This window comes from Drosophila miranda, chromosome 4 (assembly GCF_003369915.1).
Source record: "Drosophila miranda strain MSH22 chromosome 4, D.miranda_PacBio2.1, whole genome shotgun sequence".
Classification (NCBI taxonomy): domain Eukaryota; kingdom Metazoa; phylum Arthropoda; class Insecta; order Diptera; family Drosophilidae; genus Drosophila; species Drosophila miranda.
Genome location: NC_046677.1, coordinates 9,265,054 through 9,277,971, shown reverse-complemented (window position 1 = coordinate 9,277,971; position 12,918 = coordinate 9,265,054). Strand labels below are relative to the sequence as shown.

At 45.4% G+C, this 12,918-nt stretch overlaps 3 protein-coding genes across 4 annotated transcripts; 1 reads left to right on the top strand and 2 right to left on the bottom strand.

Moving 5' to 3' along the window:
* Positions 1 to 1,650: 1,650 nt before the first annotated feature.
* On the top strand, positions 1,651 to 6,387 carry LOC108164279 (adenylate kinase isoenzyme 5). Of its 2 annotated transcripts, XM_017299926.2 has the most exons (9): positions 1,651 to 1,672; positions 3,181 to 3,492; positions 3,613 to 3,755; positions 4,106 to 4,288; positions 4,360 to 4,468; positions 4,556 to 4,850; positions 4,917 to 5,133; positions 5,206 to 5,370; positions 5,427 to 5,822. In XM_017299926.2, exons 1-9 carry the CDS (start codon positions 1,651 to 1,653, stop codon positions 5,820 to 5,822), a joined length of 1,842 nt encoding a protein of 613 aa, XP_017155415.1. The 2 variants fall into 2 exon arrangements, with proteins under 2 accessions (XP_017155415.1, XP_017155414.1); XM_017299925.2 differs by having other exon boundaries at positions 4,360 to 4,850; positions 5,427 to 6,387.
* A 2,669-nt stretch (positions 6,388 to 9,056) lies between these two features.
* On the bottom strand, positions 9,057 to 11,469 carry LOC108164222. Its single transcript, XM_017299855.2, has 2 exons — positions 10,768 to 11,469; positions 9,057 to 10,707 (listed from the first exon to the last, which is right to left on the bottom strand). Exons 1-2 carry the CDS (start codon positions 11,394 to 11,396, stop codon positions 9,075 to 9,077), a joined length of 2,262 nt encoding a protein of 753 aa, XP_017155344.1. The 5' UTR covers positions 11,397 to 11,469; the 3' UTR covers positions 9,057 to 9,074.
* A 225-nt stretch (positions 11,470 to 11,694) lies between these two features.
* LOC108161228 (proteasome subunit beta type-6-like) lies at positions 11,695 to 12,570 on the bottom strand. The gene is made up of 2 exons (XM_033393366.1): positions 11,980 to 12,570; positions 11,695 to 11,919 (listed from the first exon to the last, which is right to left on the bottom strand). The coding sequence occupies exons 1-2, from the start codon at positions 12,434 to 12,436 to the stop codon at positions 11,738 to 11,740; spliced, it is 639 nt and encodes a 212-aa protein (XP_033249257.1). The 5' UTR covers positions 12,437 to 12,570; the 3' UTR covers positions 11,695 to 11,737.
* Positions 12,571 to 12,918: the final 348 nt, after the last annotated feature.

Below are 12,918 nucleotides of genomic sequence, written 5' to 3'. Positions count from 1 at the left end.
TTTTTGTCAATGTGTGGCATGATTGCGCAATGTTATTGCCATCAGGCTCATGAAAGACTCTTTCAGAATGGAACACATACTCCTACATACATATGTATAATATAGCTCAAGTCATGATAGGTGAACGCTTAGTTGGCACACTCATGGGCATATTATTAGATTCCATATGTAATTTGTGGCATTCGATCCTTAAAAGTGTACGATGCACAGCTCAAGAATGTAGAGGATCCATTACTAAGATTCATTTCTAGATAATTTCGTGGAAAAAATTATGACTACTTTGAAGAAAATAAACTTTCCATAAGAAATATATAGTATTTACAAAAATATCAGTTCCATTTGTATTATCATTTGTAGTATTTACTTCCAAGAAATATATCATATTACATAAATTTCAACCAAAGGTTGGCTACTTTCATTTCTTCCATCCGATTCCTCTTATTGTCCCACATATCCTAACAGCCTGCCCCATATTGTTTTCTGTTTGGGCCCTCTCGACTCTAACAGCTGCAAGTCAAAGGATTTATTTAGATCGAACAAAATATGAACAAAAAAAACAAAACAAAACAAAATGACAAGAACAATCAACATGGACGACAACAGCACGCCAACCGAAAGAACAGCAGGGCAGGGAGAATGCTTTAAAGTATTCCCTACAAGGTATTCTGAACATGTGTGTCGGTTGGGTGGTGGCGGGGTGGTGCACCTCTGTGAGAAACGCACTGCTGTGCGCTCTGGCTCCAGGACAGTCCTCTCGGACAGGACACAATTTGTTTGGAGCGCATAAACAAATGGCCGCGGCCCATGAATGACACAGTCATGGAAATAAGTGTAGAATGGTGCGTGAGGTTTCCAGGGAGAGCCAAGAAAATCCCGACCGTGATAGATAACCCCACACACCCACTCAACCTACATGCGGTGCCCCACGCGACTGGAATTGCATGAGGATAGTCGATGGATAGTCGTGTGCTCTGTGGGGGAAGGGAAGCCAGGAAACCCGTTGGAAATTCATAAAGTATTCATTAATTGGAAAAGCGGGTGACTGAGTGACCAAGAGTCCAGTCCCGACTCTCGACCGGACGGAATCGGAATCCACTCGGGGAGCTACCAAAGCCGAGTCATTTGTCAATTTTGAAATTCAGTTTCGTTTCGGACGTTCATCGAGCAGTACGTGCCCCAAACCGTAGAGCCCAAGAAGCCTGGGAAATCAGAACACAAAATCAGAGAGTACGCGGCAACATAATACCGCCAGCAGTGGCCTGTAGTTCCCCGGTTTTCGTGCGTGTTACCAACCATAAAACCCGACAAACCAAACCCCCAACAAGTATCCCAGAGATACCAACCAACAATAAACACATATATTGTAAATATATATATTTACATATAATAGAGAATACCTTTACCGTCGTCGTGGCCATGGACAGACGCTGCTGTTGCAATGTGCAAAACTTTTATGGAATTTTACAACAAAAACTTTCCCTTTGAAGAGCACACACCACCTGTTTTTTATACGGATGCGATAATTTTTCCACCGAGTGCAACAGTGCGGGTGCAAGAGTGTGTGCCGCCGGGCTGCATGCTCTGCTGGTAGATGCGTGGTAGGGAAAACAGCATTGCGAAAATTCAGCTATACTGGCCACCGAATGGATAATGGGTATTTGTTTAGACACAGGTGAGTAATGCCCCCCAACCCTGCTAGAGATTTCTAATCACAGATTGCTGCTTGGCTCTTGAAAAAATACAAATACCCCTAATGAGTCGCGGGTTGAACACGCCAAGGGGGATTAATACGGCACACGTTGGGTGTGTGAAATAAAAGGCTCTTCATTAAGAGTTTTCAAGTCGAAGGACTGAAGAGTTTTTACATTAATTGCACTCTATTTTTTGTTTGAGTATATTTTCTGGCTTTATTTTATCTTTGATTTGAGAGGCTTCCATATTTTTCGTAGCATAATTTTAGGAGGAACGCTATATTTGCAAATCTTAGAGATAACAAAAAAGAACGAAAGCTATAAATTCATAATTTCACTATTTAAATATCTACTGGAATATTCCCGCTATAGTATTTCGTTAGACACATTTTTCGTAGACGTATATTTCACCACAAAGAACAGTTAAGTTCAAGGAATTCCATCTATTTCTTCTATTTTACAACAGAATAGATCTCGCTGGCCGTATCTCTGATAGAAAATTACCTTTTAATATTCAATTATCAATTACTCAAATGACAATTATAATTGAAATTGCTGCAATCATTTCTCTAAAACAATTATCTGTGTGACAAAACGATTTTTGAATGAAAGCTATATGCTATATAATGTACGGTACCGATACGTACTTTCATATATCCATAACGGATAGAGGACCTTGCCCAATGCTTTAATTTCTATCGGAACTCGGGTCATTCTCGGTGGCCGGCCTCGATGGCTGGCCATATCCTTGGTCATGTACGTTGACCACCAAAACCTAATACACATAAATCCTGAAAACGCGCGCGTCACCCACAAAAACAAAAAACGGAAAAAGGAAAACCATGAAAAACCATGAAAAGTGTCGCCTCTACACAGGCCGAAAAGGGATAGCAACAATAACAAAACATGTCAATTAAATAAAACTGCAGGAAAATCAATAAAAATGTCACAGGACCCAAGCCAGAGCCAAACAGACAGCACACAGGACACTCGTGCACGACTGGAAATACGCGAAATTGCCGTGGTGGTTGTTGTGTGGGAATGGGGATTGGCATAGGGATAGGGGAGATTCAGGTCCTGGCATTAGCCATATCTATTGACTATAGCTTTGACAATGTCGCAGCTGATTTTCCATGAATGAACTCAGCGATGACGCAATTCCATATATGTATAGTATATGCGGTTGCTATACAATTAAATAATTGTTAAACATGTTTTAATGATGTGTTTTGTGCGATTTGTCCCCTGTGCGTTTCGCCCTTCAACTAATTTCCTACTCCTGGCAAATTGCTTCCGCCCTCTCGAAGGGGCAGGCAGACTAATGCCAAATTGGCACGAGGGCCTCTCAGGAGGCCCGACCGAGCGCTAACTTGCCAACACATCCGGTTTCCGCTTGACTAATAGCCACCCATCCACCCATCCATACCCCCCCGGGGTCAACTGTTGCTCGAATGAAGTTCAAGTTCCTGGTTCTTGTTAACTTTTCCAGATGCCAGCGCGGCACAAGATACCGGCGAACCAGGCAACGATTGGAATCATACACGGAATCGGAATGGCCAAAATTCTGGCGACTTGGAGGCCGCTGCAGCAGCGGCAGCGGCGGGTACTACCAATGCCGTCGCTATCGATATGCAAAATGCTGGAAAAATCAAATTCGATCCGCCCAAAGTGCCAGTGATATTTGTTTTAGGCGGCCCCGGTAGTGGCAAGGTTACCCATTGCGATACCTTCATGCAGGATCGACGCGGTGTAACGCACATCAATATGATGGATCTGCTGCAGCAATATGCAATGGGAAATGGTAAGCAAACTAAACTTAGAATTTTAATATGTATCTGTAGATGTCAGTTCATAAGTTCTGAAAGCTCCAATATTTCTAACATCTCTAGCATTCTATAGATCTCTGAATTTCCCTTTACAGACATGCAGGACTTTTCTCAACTATCATCGAAAACGGTCACCGAAGTGTTGATGTTGGAAATGAAAATGGCTCCAGCTGCCAAAGCATACTTAATTTCTGGATATCCACGCTCAATGCGCGACGTTGTTGAGTACTCGGAGAAGGTAATTTCTACCACTCGTCATTTGGTCACCAATTTGGTCCCTACAGTCGTTTTATTTATTACGAAACCACACCTCATACTTCGTGTGTTTGTGTGTCTTCTTGGCCCAGTAAATTGCTGTTGAACTATTTGAACTAATTAACTGGCAAATGGGTCAGCACCACACCACACCACATGGACAGACAGACAAACAGTTTGTTTATTCGGCCATAATTCCCATGAATTTACAGTCGAGTCGAGCACATGCTCAATTCGTTACACGAGCAAGTGCTAATTGGATGATGGGCTTTTTGGGAGTATTACGAATGTCCACCCTATTAACCGGGCTATTACTTTTTTCCGCTGCTTCAGATACAAGTCGTCAATGGCGTGATCTTAATATCCTGGCGCCAGTCGGTTCTGCAGAAGCAAATCGATTATGGTGCCAAATTAGGTCATGTTGTACTCTCCCTAGCCAAAATGGAATTGGAAAATTTCTTCAAAAATGTGATGCCAGTCGCTGATTATTTTGACCAAAGCGATATGCTGTTGGCCGTGAGTACTAAATTTTTCTATATCCATCTAGAGAACCTAGAGATAATTTCCCCTTTTACTTACTACTTAAGGTTAATGGCGAGCGTGCTCCCACAGAGGTGTATAAAGATTTTCGCACCGCTGTCTTAGATATACTTAGCACGCTCGAGAACCAAGAGGCCATGATGAATGGAGTTACAGGTATGGGCAGAGGGATACTTGATATACCCGGCAGTATTGTTAGCGTAGACACTGCACCTAGTCAAGCCCAAGCGACTCACATTGCAGACGACAACAATGCCACCGTCACCGATACCGAGACCACCTTGCCTCTGGCCGCAGATCTGGCCATCGATCAGAGTGTTGGCTTAGACCGCAATGTGGAACACCATCAGGGTGGCGGCACCACCAGTGCCGACGATGACAGTGGTGTGGTTGTTACACAGCAGCCAAAGCGCAAGCCAGATACCGCCGATCTACCAGTTTTGCCACCCATTATTTGGGTGATTGGTGGACCAGGCAGTAACAAAGCCACCCTCTGCCTCAAGGCTGTGGGCTTGAATCCCGGCTGGGCGCACATAAGGTAAGGATTAAGGCTTAAGCATATCTTTATCTTCAATTATAATTTATTCTTGACATTCCTTTGCAGTGTGGGTCGACTTTTGCGCAATATCACAGACTCTGCGCCACGTGCCAATACCGAAAGTTATGCGGTTAAGGAGGCCCTGGCTGCTGGGGATATGGCCCCGGAGAAGTCATTAAATCAGTTGCTCGAGTCGAATCTCCGCCAGCTGCTCGACAGAACGGGCATAATTATTGATGGCTATCCGAGAAATCTACAGCAAGTCAAATACTTTGAGAACAAGGTGAGAAATCTTCAGGGCGAATATCCCAAGAAAGTGATGTCATTTAAACACGAAAATTTTATTATCTTCCAGTACCAGCAACGTCCGCCGATTATCCTGCTGGACTGTTCGAAACTTCAGCTAGGACGCGGACGTATAGACGACACAGTGTCCTCGTTTCGACGTCGTCTGGAACTGTTTCGTGAACAGACTCTGCCCATGCTCAAAACCATGGATAATAGCAATCGCCTGCAGATTGTGAGTTCACATTTTTTCGCCTAAACTTCAGACCATAATCGAATCTAATCATTTAGGTTGATGGCGACACGGACAGTCCGTCGGTGCAGCGTGAATTCGAGCGCCTCATACGGAGTCATATCCAGCAGTTGCTGAACCGAAGCGACGACACAGATGCCACAGCACCGCTGGGCAATCAGATGATGCGCAACGAGCAGACAGATGCCATACTGCACGATCTGGAGACGAATGTCCCTGGGGCTGTGCCCACGATCAGTCATCATGTGAGCATGATGAATGGACATCTCAAGAATCGGGGCAGTGCCCTCGTCAGTGGCAAGAATCCCTCCCAAATGATGAATGGTCATGTGCCTGGTAGACCAGGCACTGGACCGGTGGCCCAACCCGTGCCCGTGGACTTTAGACACATGCTTGAGGAGGCCGAACGATATCCTGTGGACTCGTACATGTAGAATGTGAATTTATCGCAAGGTTTTATAGTTTTCTAATCGATTTAGGCTTAAGGCATAGTATTGTTAAAACTGTTTTGTTGAGTTTTACGATGCTTCGAGGGACCATTAGGTTGCAGAACCAGAATCAGAGTTAGAGAATTTAATTCAACATTTGATTTCACTAGATATACATATAGTAGGTACACATAAATATATATAGACGCATATCGTTTAAACATAAGAGTCCAATGCAATTGAAAGGTAGCCGCTAACATAAATTAAATTTAAATAAAATACACGTACAGAGTTCAAGGATACTTTAGGATCTAATTAGTAGTTATCCTGTTGTGGCACACACAAAACTTCTGCGCCTTTTTGTGCTGAATGCAACTGCCATCCCGATCCAAAGAATTTTGTCTACTGATATCCGTATTGATGTCCGTATCCATCAGATGCGTCAGCTCGTTGTAGCTCACGGTGGCCTCAAATACCACCGTATTGGGCAGGGCTTCCAGTTTAATCTCTCTTTCCTCTGGGCCCGTCTAATGCCAGACAAACGGAGCTTACTACACCGATTCGTTAGACTGAGATCGGTTAAAACTTGATTAATTCGTTGAACAACAAAGTGTGCCATGGTCTGAATATTGTCGCTCAGTGGCAGCGCTCTATACGCATCGCAGGAGCACCAATTTGGCCCGATGCCCGCCTCAGAGCAAGTTCGAATCTCTGGTAGCAGATATAACAGACTCTGACAGCGAGGACATGACGTTGGACTCGCAAGTACAGTCTCGTGCGCGACCTGTGGCGAGGATATATGTTTTAAAGTCAGTTGGAGATCGTAGAGAGAGCACAAGCGATGGCTATTCAACTGCAAGGCATTGACAAACCCTGGATGGCGTTGCCGGAACCATTTTGGCAGTGATATGAACAGCATGGGCTGACGTTCCTACAAATGACCATCGCGAAGGTGAATCAGATTTCCAAACTGCTTCCCATGATCGCTGAGGACAACTACAATGGCCTCTTCGTAGAGTACCAATGCCTCGAACCTGTTTAGATAGTCATACACCTCCTCATCATTCTCCAACGGTTCGGCATAGCTTTCGGACCAAAACAAATTCGTCCAGAAGAATCCAAAGAACGGCTATCGTTCGATCAGCTGAGTGCAGTAATCCAGGGTATGTTCCATGCTGCTTCGTTTACTTTGACAGCGGCTGAGTTTGGGCATAGGCAAAGGCCGAAGATAATGGTCGACGGGTGGACTCTGGAACCTGCCGATCTCCGGACTGTCTTCAGACATTGCAGTCACGTAGCCGGCACTCTTAAAGTCCTTCCACACGAACGACAAACTATCTGCGTTCGTAAGATTGTTGTGTTGAAGCCTCGCATTTCGTGCCAATGCCTGCCACCGAGAAAGTCGCTAACTTTTGGCAGGACACGTCGCAGATTGCCTCGCGACATGGAATCAATGCCCAAGACAAGAACACTGGGCTGGCGATGGGCCATCAGTGGTATCCCCTTCTTAGGCTGTACAAACGACAAACCCTCGTACAGCCGTCGGGGGTGCATGGCGTAAGTTCGATTGGCCCGTAAACCACACTGCAAAACCATGCTCTTTACATCCTTGGGCACCAAAAGCTGGTCCTTGAACATCAATGCTGTTAGCAGTTTAAGCCATTCAATGACCGTGAAAGAGCACTCGACGATAGGCCTTTCGTCACCCAACAGTAGAGATGCCACTTCTTGCTGAATACTAAGCTGATATTGCTGGTGGTACGAGTTCCAGTGGGACCCAATCAGACGAGGACGTTTTGCTCCACAACTTTCAGAGGTGCGGTGCCGGTGTCTAGAGCGAAGTCTACAAATCTCCGATGAGAATACCCTCAGCTGTGGCATCTTACAGTTCTTAGTGTAAACGTCAAACTTTTCCACTGCATTTTCGATATTCTGATCGATCAGTTTCTGTATGCTAAGCTTCCCCCCAATCTGCAGAGTGTCGTGGCACTTGTACACAATCCCAGATGACGTTGCAACGAGTACGAGTACAAGAAGCGACAACCGACCTACAATAATATCCATTTAATCTAAACACCAAGTCTAACGAGGTGGAACGTTGTGAGTTGCTGCGGACACCGCAACTCTACAGTTATACCCGATACTAAGTCAGTATGGCTCTCCTGCGGCAGACGCCGCTAATATTGAACCACACGACAAAGAGTGCGTGCGAGAGAGACAGAAAATCAGTCTGAGCGTGACGTCGGGCGCTGCGTAGCCACTGAAATTTGATTTCTTGCTTTTGGCTACAAAAATGATCCGATCTGATCCAGATTCAGCAATCTGATAGATATGGTCATTATCTATGATTCTGCGTTTTAGTTTTCTCGAATGTGCAATATTGTGGATGCAACAGATTTTCGTCTTTTGTGGTGGCGGAAGGGGGTGGGGCGAAATTCTGAGATATACGTTTTATAGTGAGATCTAACAGAAGTGCGGATACCAAATTTGGTTACTCTAGCCTTAAAAGTCTTTGAGATTTGTGGATGCCCCAGATTTTCGTCCTTTGCGGGGGCGGAAGGGGGTGTGGCGAAATTTGGACACGAAACGGTCAAGGTCCGATATCACAGGAGTGTGGATACCAAATTTGGTTGCTCTGGCTCTTATAGGTTCTGAGATCCTTGAACTCATATTTTGCAATTGACAAAACCGACCATGAAACCTGTGTGTTAGACAGAGACAGAGCGAGAAAGAATGAACTTGTTTTCTTGATTCTGGCTATAATCATTATACGATCTGGTTCAGATTTTGCACCGTAGAAGATATGGTCATCCTCACCGATTCTGCGTTTTTGGTTTTATCGTATCTTTAAAAATGTGGATGCCACAGATTTTCGTCCTTTGTGGGGGCGGAAGTGGGCGGGGCGAAGTTTTGAAATATTTTTGTAGCAGTGACATATCACAGAAGTCTGGATCCAAAACATCGTTGCTCTAGCTCTTATAGTCTTTGAGCACTAGGCGCTGAAGGGGACGGACGGACGGACGGACGGACGGACGGACGGACGGACGGACGGACGGACGGACAGACGGACAGACAGACAGGGCTCAATCGACTCGGCTATTGATGCTGATCAAGAATATATATACTTTATGGGGTCGGAAACGATTCCTTCTGGACGTTACACACATCCACTTTTACCACAAATCTAATATACCCCAATACTCATTTTGAGTATCGGGTATAAAAACCATATTAGCTCAACTGATGAAATTGTCACATTTATTTTGCCGGAACATTGATTAGATTTAGTACAGATTCTTTTGTAATTTGTTGGTCAAAATTTATTATCATCCTCTGCCATTCGGGTTTGCTGACTCCATCTTTAAAGCAAAAGCAGAACTTTTTGGCAATTTTATCCTTGATGCAGAGCGAATCGTTGTGATATCTGTTCAAGCGACTCACATCTCCTATATCGAAGTCAACTAAAGTATCGAGTTCACTGTGATAGCGCACCGTGGCCTCAAAGCGACCCTCAGATGGATAGGTCTGAAAGCGCATACGATAGATCATAATGGTCCCGTACAAGGTCTCCTTGTCATTATCCACCCCAAGCAGCTTCCTCTCGGCATGGTCCAGTTCCTCAAGGACCAGCCGATCGCAGTGTCTGTTGAAATGGTGCAGTATCATCCAACGATTGATATAATACAGCGTCAGTTTGACTATGTTGTATGCCTCTCCGTTGAGCCTAACTGCTATGAATTCGTTGCAGGAACAGAAGTGATCTCCAATGCAGGCATCCTTGCAGCTGCGTTCCCGTGGCAATGTGTGCAAAAGAGATTGACTGGTGGGGCAATTTGTTAGCGGAGGAAGTTGATTGGAGGTCGATGCATTCAGCTGCAGAATGTGCCGCAGCGTATTGTGGAGATCGTAGGGAGACGAGAGGCGGTTGCGGTTGAGAAGGAGGGACTCGGCATACTTAGGATATGTTTTGCGGAACCAGGGGGGCAAATAGATGTGCAGCATGGGCAAACGTTCCTCCAGAAACCCGTCGGACAGTGCGGCGAGATCACCAGATCCGTCGCCGTGATCGCTGAGCAGTATCACGATGGATTTCTCAAAGACCTGATGTTTCTCGAGTTTCTTTAGGTAGTCTATGAACAAGCTATCCAAGCTGGAAGCTCCGAAATGATAGTCGTGGGTGAAAGTGCAGCTCCAGAAGAAACCAAAGGCTGGTTGCTCTAACTCCTCGATAAATCGTTGCGCAAACTGCATGCAGAAGTCGTACAAATACGAGACGGTTATTCGTCGACCCAAACAATAGTCGTAGCCGAATCTCCTGTAGGTACGCATCGATTGAGCTAAGCCCATCAGAAGAGGGCGCAGATAAAAGTCAGTTGGCACTTCAAGAAAGCCGTTATTTTGCCCAATGAAGACGCCGAACTCTAGTATATCTTCGCCATATGCCGTCGAGTAGCCTGCTTTCTTGTAATCCCTCCATATCCATGGACACGAATCCATCCGCCCATGGCGTGACAATTCGCACACTTTTTCTAATTCTTTCGGTTTGCCACCGGCCATAACAACACAGAGATTTGGAAACGTGTTGTCCGCCACTTTGTTGTAGCCCTCCAGCTCGAACCAGCCCAACTTTCGCACATATTCGGCCGTCCGTGGCATGGTGCGCCTAAAGTTCATCCGCGACATGGTGTCCAGGCCCAGCATAATGACGCTGGGCTGTATATCCACTGGATGCGACCCAGTCCGGGATGTCTGGTTGACCACCTGCACGAGGGGAAAGGCATCCTTCTGAATGATTCTGGACTCGTCCCTTTCATCATGGCACTCGGCTATAATTCCACTGATATTCTTATCCAGTGCCATGTTCTGTGTGATGTCGACAGGTGGCAGAAGGCTGTGACAGAAAAGGTTAATTTAAACAGTAATCAATCAGTCAGAAATTAATGTTTCTTACACACTAAAGAACTCGCCGGTGGCATTTTGACCGCGTATCACCTCCTGATAGCTGCAACTTAGTTCAGTTACATCCGAGGCCATTTCGGCAAGCGCCTTGCCATTTACCTGGATCTTGTACTTCTGTAGATTTCGATCGAAGCTCAGCGTAATCAGATCCGACTCGTTGGTGCAGGTCCTCAGTTTAGCTGGAGTGAATACAGCGAGAGCTTCACTGGAGAAGGGATCCGCATAGGGAATCTTGCACTTTTGGCTATACACAAAGTAACGGTTCGCCGGTTTGGCTGTCTTCCTTGGCTTTCCGTACTGCATCCCCGTATCATCAGCACCACGTGTAGTTTCATAGTTTCTTGTCGTGGGTTTATTGGTGGACGTTCGCGCCTTCAATTTGTAGTACTCTCGATTCTTCAAGTGCTGCAGCTTGGCCAGCTCGTACAGTCTCTCCGAGCGGGATAGAGGAGGCGTATTGTTACCAGTTGATGATGCCTGATCTTTGCCATGAGGAAACGGTCCAGCGCCATCATCATAATCCTTGTCGCGATTGACATGATTGGCCCATATGAACACCAATAGGATAGCAAAGAATATGATACTGTATTTTTTTATTTTCAAAATTAATTTACGTCTCATGTTAGCTCCTTCGTGTAAAATTGAAATGAAGTGGGTATTGGAAAGGTGTTCGCCTCTGATTGGTATGCAAAGGGCTGCTGTGATTTCATAACCTAAAATACTAAAAATTGGTTCCGCATTGAAATGATCATTTGAAATACAGCCTATTCACATAAGTCCTGAAAAAGTCACTCAGTTCCAGGACTCTTCATACATGGAACATTATTAAACCAACATGCTGCTTTCAAATGTCTATGAGTTACTCTGGACAAAAGACTAACGTTCCATTCACACTACACTGTGATTAAAGACCGAAAAATTAAAAATTAATTGGCTTCTGAACTCTGATAACAAAATTTCTCTCAAAATTGCTTAATTATGGCGTTATGGACTATAAATGTATGGCATCGCAGCAAAAGCACACATGAACAAGATACGTTTATTTCAAGCAGTTCACCTGTTCTCTTTTTCCACTGTAACATATTCGCTATTGAAATTTCCCATGAGCGAACTGACACATTTGTACGATTAACTTTGTTGGAGCCTTAAGTAATCAGATTACGATTTTATTCAAAAAATAAGTATTATTAGTTTTAAGACTTACGCGGCTTCTTGGTCTCGCCACAGCCCAAGAGGACATCAGTGCCTGTGGCCTGAGCCTTGCCAGTGCTGGTGTTGTAGTACACCCGTCGCTCGATGCCTTCCTTGTTGATGATCGCGATGCGCGATACTCCCCCGGAGAAGGAATCGTGATGGATGGCCTGTTTGAGGGCCGACCTGAAACGCAGCACCAACTCCTCTTTCTCCATGTTCGGACGGTAGCCGTCCCGGAGCATGCCACTAATGTATATGGAACCAGATCCGCCATAGCTCAACTGTTCGCGCATCATCATGCCGCCCAGCGAAATATTGTACACCTGGGCCCCGTGCAGATCGTCCCAGCCACCCACAATGATGCCGGCATACAGGTATTTGCGACCGTCGTAGCACTTGTCCCGGAACTCCGCGGCCCCGTCGCGGACAAGGGTCTGCTCACCCGTGTGCATCTCGCAATGCCACATCAAATTCGAGACCACCTCAGAGAGCTCCTGGGTGTCCGCCGCAGAGCCACTGCGGCAGCAGTAGACGTTGTCCGTGATCCGAGCCACTTTGTCCGGGTTAGATTGGCCACATGGCACCCAGCGGTGGTGCGGGAATCAGCACCCAGCACCACGCCACAGTCAAACTCGGCAGCCATGATGGTGGTGCCACACTCGACTGGAGTGAAGGAATTTATTAAGTCTAAATCGAGCCAAGATGAATTACTCATTTTGGTTTCTTTTAAAATGTACAATATATTGTTATATTGGCAGTCTCTCGTTTTGAGCTGCTTATAAATCAGTTGTGTTCGTTCAATCAACTCGTGTTCGTTGGATATGACTTTAACTATGGTTTAGTTTACAGTTCTAGTCAGTGACTACTGCGGAAGAGAGATGCCAGGCCAGGCCTACTACTGTGTGATCGAGTAAAAACTTTTAACGTTTCGAGCTCCTTTAAAATTTTG

What these genes read in the sequence shown, in the direction of transcription:
- LOC108164222 (XM_017299855.2), bottom strand. Translation starts at nt 11,396, where the DNA reads ATGAGACGTAAATTAATTTTGAAAATAAAAAAATACAGTATCATATTC. An exon ending in ACCGGCGAGTTCTTTAGTGT is followed by an intron (nt 10,708 to 10,767) that starts GTAAGAAACATT and finishes TTTCTGTCACAG; the next exon opens with CCTTCTGCCACCTGTCGACA.
- LOC108164279 (XM_017299925.2), top strand. Translation starts at nt 1,651, where the DNA reads ATGGGTATTTGTTTAGACACAG. An exon ending in TTGTTGAGTACTCGGAGAAG is followed by an intron (nt 3,756 to 4,105) that starts GTAATTTCTACC and finishes CCGCTGCTTCAG; the next exon opens with ATACAAGTCGTCAATGGCGT. An exon ending in CCCGGCTGGGCGCACATAAG is followed by an intron (nt 4,851 to 4,916) that starts GTAAGGATTAAG and finishes ATTCCTTTGCAG; the next exon opens with TGTGGGTCGACTTTTGCGCA.
- LOC108161228 (XM_033393366.1), bottom strand. Translation starts at nt 12,436, where the DNA reads ATGTGGCATTGCGAGATGCACACGGGTGAGCAGACCCTTGTCCGCGAC. An exon ending in TGGCGAGACCAAGAAGCCGC is followed by an intron (nt 11,920 to 11,979) that starts GTAAGTCTTAAA and finishes TGATTACTTAAG; the next exon opens with GCTCCAACAAAGTTAATCGT.